This window comes from Pelophylax lessonae (assembly GCF_965119305.1).
Source record: "Pelophylax lessonae genome assembly, chromosome: 1".
In the NCBI taxonomy this organism is placed as follows: Eukaryota; Metazoa; Chordata; class Amphibia; order Anura; family Ranidae; genus Pelophylax; species Pelophylax lessonae.
The window spans coordinates 790133275-790147210 of NC_138768.1; the positions used below are offsets into that span (position 1 = coordinate 790133275).

General features: G+C 38.3%; 1 protein-coding gene across 1 annotated transcript in view; it reads left to right on the forward strand.

Moving 5' to 3' along the window:
- Positions 1-718: 718 nt before the first annotated feature.
- CLNK (cytokine dependent hematopoietic cell linker) overlaps positions 719-13936 on the forward strand; it is a gene marked incomplete at its 5' end in the record, with an annotated part of 67329 nt that continues 54111 nt past the window's right edge. Inside the window, 5 exons of the mRNA XM_082243751.1 lie at positions 719-763; positions 2491-2616; positions 6291-6419; positions 9953-10030; positions 12419-12574. Coding sequence (XP_082099877.1) covers positions 719-763; positions 2491-2616; positions 6291-6419; positions 9953-10030; positions 12419-12574 — 534 coding nt within the window. The remainder of the gene's footprint in view (positions 764-2490; positions 2617-6290; positions 6420-9952; positions 10031-12418; positions 12575-13936) is intronic.

The window sequence follows — 13936 nt, forward strand, 5'->3', positions numbered from 1 at the left end:
TGGCTATAGACTGACAGTTGCTCCTGGAATTTATGATACCATTGAACCCCCAGAGCTGAAGAGGAGCTAGCTGTCATGTGATCACTGATTAAAAAATATTGTACTTATGGTCATTTTTTTTTATAATGTTTTAAATAAGGCATATTTATGGAAAGCTAAAGGGTTACTTTAGTGGTGTCTTTACAGATACTTTAAGGATAAGAGGAGCAGTAAAGCTCAGTTACATTGCAGCTTTTAAATCTAACAAGCAAACATGAATGTACATATTGTATATAATTATGCTGTACTGTAGATACTATACCAATAAACAAGGTTATTTGGAACAAGAATTACCATAATTTTGTGCAATAAGTGGATAACTTTCACATATTTTAGTTATAGAGGAAGTAAACCCTCCTCTACAAGTTGTACCTATAGGTAAGCCTATAATAAGGCTTACCTATAGGTACTGTAAATATCTCCTAAACATGTACCGTTTAGGAGATATTTACCTTAAATGCAGCCAGTGACATCACTGGTGCATGCGCTCTGAAGGAACGGCCGCTGGTGCCGTTCCTTCAGACCCCCATGCTCTGACCATCGGCTCCCGCGCACATGAGCAGGAGTGCCGTGACCATCGGCTCCCACTCGCACGCGCGGGAGTGACGTTATCGCAGATCCAGCCAATCAGATGGTCGGATGGTCGGATGCCATGAACCCGGAAGAAGGGTGACAGAACATGTCACCCATGGGAAAAAGTGAGGGTTTGGGGCTTCGTTCTAAGGTAAGTATATCATAATGAGCTAGTATGCTATGCATACTAGCTCATTATGTGTTTACTTTTAGTAAAATATCAGAAGAAGATAAAATGGAAGGGTGTACAGGGGTTGGCTGGCCCTTGCATCTTTTTTTTCTTTTAAAGTGTATTTTCAACATGCGCATGCCTTGAGGTATTTTTATAGCCCACCTGAAAGGATATTTCATGTAATATCTACCCCTTGTTCACTGTGCCATATTTTTATGACTGTATTTTATATCTAGTTTTGAAGATTTTTTTATTTCACTATCTCTAAGCCTATACTGGCTTTACTGAAAATGATGTATGTGTCTCTTAAATGCTAAACCTCTGATGAAACCTAATTTATTTTAGTCATTAAAGAATATCTAAACTTTTTTTTATTAGAGTAGGGTATGGGTAGAATGTTTATTTTTTTTTGTTATTTTGCTGTTTTTGCTGGAGATTAAATCGCTTAAAGTGAAATCCTCTCTTGGAATCCATTGGAAAATGTTGTCTCTTTTACTGTTCTGGTAACATCCATAAAAGTTTGGATTTCAAATCATGTTCTGCCCAGGTGATAATGGTCACAGGACAAATAGGGAGGAAAAATCTCTTCAGTGGGATCACAGACAGCAATAAAACCAAGAAGAGGATTTATCCTTCCCTACTCTGTCAAATTCTGTCAGATTCCTATAGCTGCCTGTATATTCATTGTGTCAGGATTTAAAGTGCACCTGTGCCCAGACTATGGACATTTAACTATTATTGTATTATTGCCAATAAGCCAGTACTTACCTCTTTGCCGTTTCTAATGTATACTTATTTTCTGTAGGATTCCAACAAAGACTCGAAAGTTGGGCTTCAGCTGATTTTTAACAGCTTAGAAACACCTACTATAAATGTTGTATTTACCTTAGAGGGCTGACAGGATCTTTTTTTCACAGATAAACACACTCATAGAAAAACATAAATATATAATTGAACATTTATTTCTCCAAATGCTTATAGATACCAAGATGAATGATTGTTTCAAAGTACTTTTACCACTTGTTCGTCTGTAAACACTTTAGTGTGAATGATCTGGGAAAAGGTTCACTTTAAATGTTGTCCGTGTCCCCATAGAAGAGATTTATTCCTTCTGTTGTGTTTGACACTTGTCACATGGACATGAAGTGATGTGGAAATCTCCCTCATGGGGATAAAGACAGCAATAAAATCCTTCCTCACCATACTGGATACTGGAAAATGTGCTCCTGTTGTTAATAGTGCCTTGTTGGAGGAATTCCCCTTACTTCCTGCCCTGACAACTGTCAGATAGATAGGATGTTAGGAGATTTGCCCTTACTTTTTGTTTTAACACCTGTGAGACAGAAAGTAAAGAGAAATTTCTCTAATGGAGAAACAGCAGTAATAGTTGGTTTACAGGTGTTCTAACTCTTACCCACTCTATCCAAAACTAAAAAAATAAAATAAAAAAGCATGTAACTGGAATTGGGCTTTAAGGTATCAATTTTCAAGCTATAAAATATGAAAATTGCCCCATGAAGAGGGATAGTACTGGCTTCTCTGTGCTGCAGTTACACTGTTTGCTATGGCTGTAGTTCCATCCTTATTTAATGCTGATTTTGCCTTTAATTATCCCTCCTTAAAATTGTTCCCAATCAATTTGCTTCCCAAATTGTTTATTCGATTTTCTGTGATACGCACTGTGACCTACTATATTTTGAATTCAGCAGAAAACTGGATTGAAGCCAACATCCAGCATGAGCACACCGAGAACTTTTAAGCATGTCGGGAGCAGACGAGACGAGCTCAGCCCTACATTAGAGGCAAGATACAGGAACGTGTCTCCCAATTTAGTGAGTGCCAAAGGAAAAATGACATAACACAAACACTGTAGAAAACATACATGGATTGTCATAATTGTCTGTGCCTCCTGCCTAAATATTGTATACCATCTGTTGCCCATGTATTATCATAATTACTAGTGTGTTGCCCAATTATTGCCACAAAAATCAATTCTTGCCTACAAATTGTGACAATTGTCTATTTATCACTTACATATTGTCACAACTGTAATTGTGTTGCCACATTTTATCAGTATAGACAATGTGGTGCCCACATTTGTTGTTCACCTACTGTCAGGATTTGCCAGCGTGTTTTCTGTGTATTGCCACATTTGTCAATGTTTAATGCTTTGGAGCGGTCTGTGTGAGTGTGAAACAAGTCAAATCTGTTTTTCTGGGTGCCATATTACTATCATTTAATCTCCTTGTATCAAACCACATATCTTTCAAAATTCCAAAATGTCAACATTCCCTAATGTGTTTTCTGTAAATTGCCACATTTCTCCATGTTTAATGCTTTGGTGCTGTCTGTGTGAGTGTAAAATCAAGGCAGACCTGTTTGTTCTGGGTGCCATATTACTATCATTTAACCTCCTTGAATCAAACCACATACAGTATCTCACAAAAGTGAGTACACTCCTTACATTTTTTGTAAATATTTTATTATATCTTTTCATGTGACAACACTGAAGGAATGTTACTTTGCTACAATGTAAAGTAGTGAGTGTACAGTTTGTATAACAGTGTAAATTTGCTGTCTCCTCAAAATAACTCAAAACACAGCCAATAATGTGTAAACCGCTGGCAACAAAAGTGAGTACACCCCTAAGTGAAAATGTCCAAATTGGGCCCAAAGTGTCAATATTTTGTGTGACTACATTATTTTCCAGCACTACCTTAACCCTCTTGGTCATGGAGTTCACCAGAGCTTCACAGGTTGCCACTGGAGTCCTCTTCCACTCCTCCATGACGACATATGTTGCTGGTGGATGTTGGTGACCTTGTGCTCCTACAACCTCCATTCGAGGATGCCCCACAGATGCTTAATAGGGTGACTCCAGTAATCCATGTCCTTAGTCTGTTTGACTTTAGCAAACTGTTTGCTGGCTTTCTTGTGCATCATATTTAGAAGAGGCTTCCTTCTGGGATGACAGCCATGCAGACCAATTTGATGCAGTGTGCGGTGTATGGTCTGAACCCTGACAGGCTGACCCCCCACTCCTTCAACCTCTACAGCAATGCTGGCAACACTCATATGTCTATTTTCGAAAGACAACCTCTGGATATGACGCTGAGCACATGCACTCAACTTCTTTTAAATCTAGGTGGATGACAATATTCTGTGTGAATGTAAATTCAATACCGACACCAGCTAGCGTTTCTCCAACAACGTAAAAAGTGAACACTCACCAGACCTATATGCTGTCTTATCAGGACAGCTGAAAGTGTGTGAGAGGAAACCAGAGAAATCAAGTGGCGAGTGATCTTCTTATCCCTTCACCGGACTTGCTTTACTTAGATATTAAATTCAGAGTGGCAAATTAACAGGCAGGAGAGAAAAGAAATCTCCTCATGGTGTAGTATTTATTAAAACTTCCACAAAAGTTAAAAACAATGTACAAAACACAAATGGAGATCCATACAGTGCAACAACATATATAGCACTTACATATAAAGCCACCAGACTGAAAAGACTGGTGGCTTATGGACCTCTGGCATGTAACCCTGCCCACGGCCGTTTCGCGCCACGCGCTTCTTCAGGAACTCTCTTTTCAATCCCTGCTTGATTTCTCTGGCTTCATCTCACACGCTTTCAGCTGTCCTGATAAGACAGCATATAGGTCTGGTGAATGTTCACTTTTTACTTTGTTGGAGAAACACTAGCTGGTGTCAGTATTGAATTTACATTAACACAGAATATTGTCATCCACTTGGATTTATGAGTTGATTGGACTTGTTTCATTGATGGACTTGATTTTCAGACACTTTTCATAATATTGTTTAGCGCTGCAACCTTTTATTTATTTATTTCACTGGTGTTTGTATGTTCACACACATGTTGTTTTGCAAGCTGCTATTTCTTATGGATTAGGCGCTGACATTTTTCTTTTTGTTTACTCAACTTCTTTGGTCAACCATGGCAAGACCTGTTCTGAGTGGAACCTGTCCTGTTAATTGGTCTTGGCCACCATGCTGCAGCTCAGTTTCAGGGTCTTGGCAATCTTCTTAATCCCTAAACCATCTTACGTAGAGCAACAATTCTTTTTTTCAGATCCTCTGATAGTTCTTTGCCATTAGATGCCATGTTGAACTTCCAGTGACCAGTACGAGAGAGAGTGAGAGCGATAACACCAAATTTAACACACCTGCTCCCCATTCACACCTGAGACCTTGTAGCGCTTTGTCACATGACACCGGGGAGGGAAAATGGCTAATTGGGCCCGATTTAAACATTTTCACTTAGGGGTGTACTCACTTTTGTTGCCAGAGGTTTAGACATTAATGTCTCTGTGGCGAGTTATTTTGAGGGAACAGCAAATTGACACTGTTATACAAGCTGTACACTCACTACTTTACATTGTAGCAAAGTGTCATTTCTTCAGTGTTGTCACATGAAAAGATATAATAAAATATTTACAAAAATGTGAGGGGTGTACTCACTTTTGTGAGATACTGTATCTTTCAAAATTCCAAAATGTCAACATTTCCTAATTTGGTTGCCGTATTACCTGCAAAATCTTAGGCTCATAAGACTTTCAAACGTTCCCTAGAATTTGGTCTCACAGGCTGACATCACAAGTTGTACAGTGCAAGGTGACAGGTGGCAGTGTTCACAGGCTCATGCATGGTGTGTCATTGGCAAAACACAGGGCAATGCATCTAAGCAGTTCCTTTTTTTTTCGTCTTCTTCTCTTAGGGCTCTTTCACACGGGCGTTCCGTATGTCCGTTTTTCATCCCATCCGTTTGCGGATGAAAAGTTGACATAATGTATCTCTATGTGAATACGGATGTCAGCGGATGACCATCCACTGACATCAGTTTTTCGTCCTTTCAGTTCAGTTCAGTTTTTTGGAACGGAAGAGAAACCTATTTTTTCTTCCGTTCAAAAAACGGAACGGACGCAAAAACGGATGTCAGTGGTATCATCCGCTGACATCCGTATTTACATAGAGATACATTATGTCCGTTTTTCATCCGCAAACGGATGGGATGAAAAACGGACAGACGGACCGGATGACCCAAGTGTCATCCGTGTCCGTTTCAGAAAAAAAAAAGGGCCGCCTGATCGGGCAAAAAAAAACTGAAAGCCCGTGTGAAAGAGCCCTTATGGTGACAGGGCAGTTCTTACTGCTGCATTAAAGAACACTTATGCAATGACTGTAAACTTTCTACCCAAAAACCGAATCCTAACCCATGCACTTATAATTAGAATGCATTTTAGGTCTGGTAAGACATTTCTTATAAATGCATGTCAAAAAGTCTTTATTTTCATTAAGAATAGTTTATAATGCCATGTCCTACTATGTGTGTGTGTTCTGCTATATATATATATATATATATATATATATATATATATATATATATATATATATATATATATATAATATACCAAAATAAAGGTAAATTTACACCAATTTAAAAAGTATTAAAAGATTTTTACACTTTTTTTTCTTGTATTCTTCAGAACACAGAGGCAAGATGGACACACAGTTCCCAGAGAGTCTCACAAAATGACATGCCAAAGACAGCCAGCCATGTGACTCTCCAGTTACAGGGACCAGGGAATTCAACACAAAATACAACAACTGAAGTGGCAAGTTCTCTTAAAATTAAGTAAACAAAACAAATAAATAATGTTTAATTGTGCAGTGTAGTTACAAAGTGGTAAGAATGTTGTCTTAAAGTAAACTACTGTCATATACTGTATGTGATATAGGATGCACCTACCAGGAGGACTGGACTCTCTCTGTATCCTTCTGGAACACTTGATAAGCACCTGTTGATCCTACCAGTAGAACCATTAGGTCCACATGAAATGCACTTTCCTTAAAAGGGTGACAACACTCTTCCTTCTGTAGTGCTACTATAGTTCCTTAGATGTTGTCGCTGTTAATAACCCTAAAAATGAATGGCCTAGCTCCATCTCCAGGCCATTGCCCACATTGCTGCATCTACAGGAGCTAGGAAACATTATTTATAAGCCCTGATCAATCAATAAGAGGTGTTCTACAGAGTGAAAGTATATTGAAAGTAAGGGCTGTTGGACCAAACATATTCCTATAGCTGCCAAAAGGTTGCTGCCTCCCAGCCTTCACCTCCATTATGTTTGTGTGCCCACTGAGCATAGCACGTACATTGATGAACATCTACACCAGAGAACGACCACAAAACTAGCCCTGTCTTGGTAGTGACATTCTTTGAACCAAATAAAGTATATCATGGCAAGTGTGTCATGATTCTGAACTGATAAGCAATAAAGAAATAGCGAGCGCTCAAAAACGAAAAAAAAAAAAAAGAGCCGCTTGTATTAATACCACCCTAGCAAACAAATCAAAAAAGAAGTGCAGCACTTATAAACCATAAAATATATAAATAATATTGTGCGTAAAGCACATGTATATGTAATAAATGGTGGGGACTTATATGACATATGCATTACATCAAAAATATATGTCAGAATAAAAAGCATATCACATTAGACACCAATAATAAAAGTGCTCATAGTAAGGGGTGGGGGATACTGCGCTTCTAGGAAGTATTAGGACTAATTTAAAAGTGAGTACTCAATTAAAATTTAGAAAAAGGTGATTATGTACAATAAATAAAATATGATATTATATAATAAAGTGCAATAGTGTGAACAATAGTAATCATTAGCGCTTATAGTTCCATAAGAATCATCAGGTATAAAGTGCAATAGTGAAATCCAAAATTCAATAGATATATAAAAGTATAATAAATAATAAAGTTCTTCTCTTAGTAAATAACTATGCACTGTTTTATGCACTGAGCACTTTGTACCTGTCACTAAATTTGTTTTGATAGTTATTTACTAAGAGAAGAACTTTATTATTTATTATACTTTTATATATCTATTGAATTTTGGATTTCACTATTGCACTTTATACCTGATGATTCTTATGGAACTATAAGCACTAATGATTACTATTGTTCACACTATTGCACTTTATTATATAATATCATATTTTATTTATTGTACATAATCACCTTTTTCTAAATTTTAATTGAGTACTCACTTTTAAATTAGTCCTAATACTTCCTAGAAGCGCAGTATCCCCCACCCCTTACTATTAGTTTGTATACTGCATGGTTTCAGTACCGATACATGCAGCATCTGGGAAGGATTTAACTCTACTACATAATTCCTCAGACAGCGCGGGACGCACCTTTTTATTTTAATAAAAGTGCTCAGAAAAGCATTTGAGAAGTGCTGGTCCTTGATGTAAATCTGCATGAAACGTGTGGGTTGGGAGATCTACATGCTGACATCACGCCGCTGCTTCTAGTTCTCAGGTGGCCATTAGAGTAAGTTTTGGCCGCATATGTTTACAGTCCACTTGGATCGTCTATATTGTTTTTACGGATGTACTGGAATACCAATATATACTACACTATTTACCACTTTTCTGGCTCCGGGTGGCGTCCCTAACAGGATGGATGTTTGACAGCACTTTACACCTAGTGGAGTGCCTGTAAAGGTGGATTATTATTATAGGCTGATATCCATTAGTCTTATAGTGAGTGCATGGTGTTGGAGGATTTGCACCAGCGGATGAGTGGATGTGTCACGCACTTCTCCCCTTTTTGTATACTGCACCAAAGCACTTTATGGTTGGCAACTTGGAGTGATAGTCCAAAATAGAATAATCCCAAAATGTGGCTATTTAAAGGTCCAGCACCTTTTAGATGCTTTTCAGAGCACTTTAATTATTGGTTTCTAGTGTGATATGTTTTTCATTCTGACATATTTGTTATGTAATATGTATGTGAAAAAAGTCTCCAGCACTTGTTAGGTATACAGTATATGCACTTTATGCACAATATTATTCATGAGGTATAATGTATGCTTTGTAAGTGATGTACTTTATTTTCAATGTATGGTTCTGCTCTGATTGGTGGCCATGGTGCAATTTAAATATCAGGGCTTCAAAGCAAACTAGTGCTGGAAGGCTTCCAATGCCAGACCCTGTGAATGCAGCTCTGAACAGAGAGAAAGTGGCTATAAAAAGTCCAGCATGTGTTACTGACATTGAGTTGTCCTCTGATCTGATGTCTGAGTAGTGAAGTATGTCAACACAAAGACACCAGCCCAACATATACAGTATTATTAGAACTGGTTTAGAAGGCATATGCCACTGTTCCTCTAGCCTAGTCCTGCCCTGAAGTCACTACACCTCACTGGTAAGTTTGGTGAAAGCTCCTCAGTGTAACATTGTGCTCCTATACCCAGAGGATGTGTGGGGATTCTTTTAATAACATAATTAAATTAATATGTAATTCATGTAATATAATAGTTTGAAATTTGTCAAATTAGATACAACATTCGCGCTGTCTTGTGTCTCTATCCCTCCTACATTGACTGCGGGTGCTCAATAAATGGGGTCCACCTACCCTGACTTTCCAAATTCAAATTAAAAAAGTTGCACATCCGCCAAAACTCTTTTTGTTTTTCCCTAAACTTTTTTGTAACATGGATGAGTTCATAATTTCAAGTGCAGCTTTTTTTGTATTTGTTACTTCCATCACCTGTAAATAAAGAGCATTTTTCCTTATATAAAGGGAATGTATATGTGGTTTTGTATTTATTTTCTTTCCATTTTTATATTCTAAAAAATATCAATAATAAAAAATAAATATTTTTTCTTGTTCAGTAGTTTTGATCGAAGGATAGGCTGATTTGTGAAGATCATCAGTGGCAAGATTGCTAAGAGGTTGTCCCTCTGGAATCACTCTCTCTGTAGTGGAGGTAGCAAGATGTCGCTCTCATCATTACCAATTATGATTCAACAGTGTTCTGGCCAGAGACAAAGCGACGGCTCCAGAGGGAGAGATTTCATAGGGACAGACAGGCAGCCTTTTTAGCAATCCTACCACTGGTGACATGTCACTTATCTCTAGCAGCAGAATCACCTGTCTGACATCAGCCTAAAGAAATACAAAGGCATGTAGACAGTAATTACTAACAGACATATACTACATATTGATTCGAATAAGAAGGTACACATATGTCCATACAATGGAAATTATATAATTCACCCTTTATATAGTTTACCCACTGTAATTTTAATCTTTGTACTTTTGTACATTTTGTACTCTATTCTACAGAAGCCCAGTACTTCCATATGGTATGTAAAAGAATACGATCGCACTAAATCAGAGGATGTTTTGTTCCAAGAATACAAAGTAAGATTCTTTTTCCATTTCCATCTAAACATTTTCATTTCATGTAAGGTAGCTGACATAATGTTTTCATGGTAGTGTTCCAGTCTTGGTGTTTGCCATTTTAAAAAGAAGCATGCAATCTGTCAGGTATTATTTAACAACTTGACCTCCAGAAGATTTACCCGCCTTCATGACCAGACCATTTTTTGCGATACGGCACTGCGTTACTACTAACAATTGCACGGTCATCCAACGCAGTACCCAAATAAAATGTATGTCCTTTTTTCCCACAGATAGAGTTTTCTTTTGGTGGTATTTGATCACCACTGTGTTTTTTATTTTTTGCGCTTTAAACAAAAAAAAAAAGGCTGACAATTTAAAAAAAAAAAAAATATATATATATATATATATATATATATATATATACACACACACACACACACACACACACACACACACACACATACATACATTATATTTTTAATATATATATATATATATATAGTGCCTTGCGAAGGTATTCGGCCCCCTTGAACTTTGCGACCTTTTGCCACATTTCAGGCTTCAAACATAAAGATATAAAACTGTAATTTTTTGTGAAGAATCAACAACAAGTGAGACACAATCATGAAGTGGAACAAAATGTATTGGATATTTCAAACTTTTTTAACAAATAAAAAACTGAAAAATTGGGCGTGCAAAGTTATTCAGTCCCCTTAAGTTAATACTTTGTAGCACCACCTTTTGCTGTGATTACAGCTGTAAGTCGCTTGGGGTATGTCTCTATCAGTTTTGCACATCGAGAGACTGAAATTTTTGCCCATTCCTCCTTGAAAAACAGCTCGAGCTCAGTGAGGTTGGATGGAGAGCGTTTGTGAACAGCAGTTTTCAGATCTTTCCACAGATTCTCGATTGGATTCAGGTCTGGACTTTGACTTGGCCATTCTAACACCTGGATATGTTTATTTGTGAACCATTCCATTGTAGATTTTGCTTTATGTTTTGGATCATTGTCTTGTTGGAAGACAAATCTATGTCCCAGTCTCAGGTCTTTTGCAGACATCAGGTTTTCTTCCAGAATGGTCCTGTATTTGGCTCCATCCATCTTCCCATCAATTTTAACCATCTTCCCTGTCCCTGCTGAAGAAAAGCAGGCCCAAACCATGATGCTGCCACCACCATGTTTGACAGTGGGGATGGTGTGTTCAGAGTGATGAGCTGTGTTGCTTTTACGCCAAACATAACGTTTTGCATTGTTGCCAAAAAGTTCATCTGACCAGAGCACCTTCTTCCACATGTTTGGTGTGTCTCCCAGGTGGCTTGTGGCAAACTTTAAACTACACTTTTTATGGATATCTTTAAGAAATGGCTTTCTTCTTGCCACTCTTCCATAAAGGCCAGATTTGTGCAGTATATGACTGATTGTTGTCCTATGGACAGAGTCTCCCACCTCAGCTGTAGATCTCTGCAGTTCATCCAGAGTGATCATGGGCCTCTTGGCTGCATCTCTGCCAGGTCTTCGTAGATTTGCAGTGGTCTGATACTCCTTCCATTTAAATATTATCACTTGCACAGTTCTCCTTGGGATGTTTAAAGCTTGGGAAATCTTTTTGTATCCAAATCCGGCTTTAAACTTCTCCACAACAGTATCTCGGACCTGCCTGGTCTGTTCCTTTTTCTTCATGATGCTCTCTGAGCTTTAAACGGACCTCTGAGACTATCACAATGCAGGTGCATTTATACAGAGACTTGATTACACACAGGTGGATTCTATTTATCATCATTAGTCATTTAGGTCAACATTGGATCATTCAGAGATCCTCACTGAACTTCTGGAGAGAGTTTGCTGCACTGAAAGTAAAGGGGCTGAATAATTTTGCACGCCCAATTTTTCATTTTTTTTTTATTTGTTAACAAAGTTTGAAATATCCAATAAATTTCGCTCCACTTCATGATTGTGTCCCACTTGTTGTTGATTCTTCACAAAAAATTACATTACAGTTTTATATCTTTATGTTTGAAGCCTGAAATGTGGCAAAAGGTCGAAAAGTTCAAAGGGGCTGAATACTTTCGCAAGGCACTGTATATGCCCCCTACCCAGAGGTCTTGATCAGTTAGAGCAATACAGTGAGGGCTCCAATGGATCCAAAAGGTGGCATAGATGGGTGGGTATACCTTTTTGGGGGTGGTCTATAGGAAAGTCAAAACGTTTTTAATATCTGACCTAGAAAGCTTTTTATTTTTAGAGCACTCACCAAAACTGTTGGGGGATATTTTATTTTTTTAAGACATTATTACACATTAATATATTTGTTACATCAATGACCAATGACCCATTGCAGGTGAAGACAGTACAAGCCTTGCAGGCAAATTAATAGATTATAACCATTATTTGATATGTCATTACAGGATGGAACATTTTTAGTGAGAGATAACAGCCATGGCTCTCTCAGTGAACCTTTTGTTTTATCTGTGTTCTATGGAGATAAAGTTTATCACATCAAAATACGTTACCTAGAAGAAAGTCAGCAGTATGCACTTGGAACAGGACTCAGAGGAACTTATGTAAGTGACAGAACGGCTTCTCAGCTTCTCTTTACATCAGTAGCTTCTTATCAATTTCTCTGAAACAGAGGAGCTCCTAGTAGAATTAAATTCATAAACCATAATCTTTCAAACCCTGTAAACTGATGGAAATACATCATTATGAGTCTCAACAAATTGTTGCATTTGTGCACAAAAATGTGGGTACACCTGGTGAAAATTGCATTATTTGTTGGTTTTTATATGTGAAAACAAGTTAAAGCGGAACTCCAGGCAAATATAAAAGATACAAACAAATTCATTTCTGCTCTGTATTTATTACCAATCCATTAAATGTACAGTATTTTCTTTAATGCAATATCAGTCTCTTGCAATCCCCTTTACAACAAACTAGGAGACGGGAGGGAGGGCTCAGAAGTAGAGTCAGTTAGGAGGGAGCAGAGGACTGAAGGCAGTGGTAGGGTCAGCAGCGACAGTAGGTCCACAACGTCTATTGGTAGGTCTGTGCGGGAGAACCGCAGACCAAACAGGAATAAACATAACCACCAATCACGTTTAACTTCCGTAAAACTAAGAGGGGTATATGCTAATGCCAGGAGCCTAGCTAATAAAATGGATGAGTTGGAAATGTTAGTACATGAGGAGGACATAGACCTTGTGGGAATAACGGAGACTTGGTTCGACCCCTCACATGACTGGCTGGCAAATATCCAAGGGTATTCAGTGTACCGGAAGGACAGGGTAGGAAAAAGAGGGGGAGGGGTATGTCTCTACGTCAAGAATAATGTAAAGGTGATTGAGAAGAGTGACATTACGGAAGGGATGAGTATGGAGTTAGAATCCGTATGGGTAGAACTCCATAGGGAAGGAGAAAAGGGAAAAGTAATTGTGGGGGTTTGCTATAGGCCGCCTAAACAAGGGGAGGAGGTAGAGCAGGAATTTTTAGCACTTTTGGGTAAAGTGGCAAAGCTAGGATCAGTCATCATATTGGGGGACTTCAATTATCCCGACATTGACTGGGAAGAGGGGACTGCACACTCACAGAAGGCCCGGCTATTCACGGGAAACCTTACAGGACAATTACATGTCACAGTTGGTGGATTCCCCTACCAGAGAAAATGCAACCCTGGATCTATTGATCACTAATGACCCAGACCTAATCTCGGAGGTAGGGGTCCAGGACAACCTGGGCTCTAGCGATCACAGGATGATCACATTTAGCGTAAATAACAATATAGCAAGGCAAGTGGGGAACATAAGAACCCTTAACTTCAGAAGGGCAGACTTTCCAAAATTGTACTCGTTGATGGAAAGACAGAGGAAAAATGGGAATGCTTTAGGAATATATTAAACAAAGGCATCTTGCAGTGCATTCCTATGGGA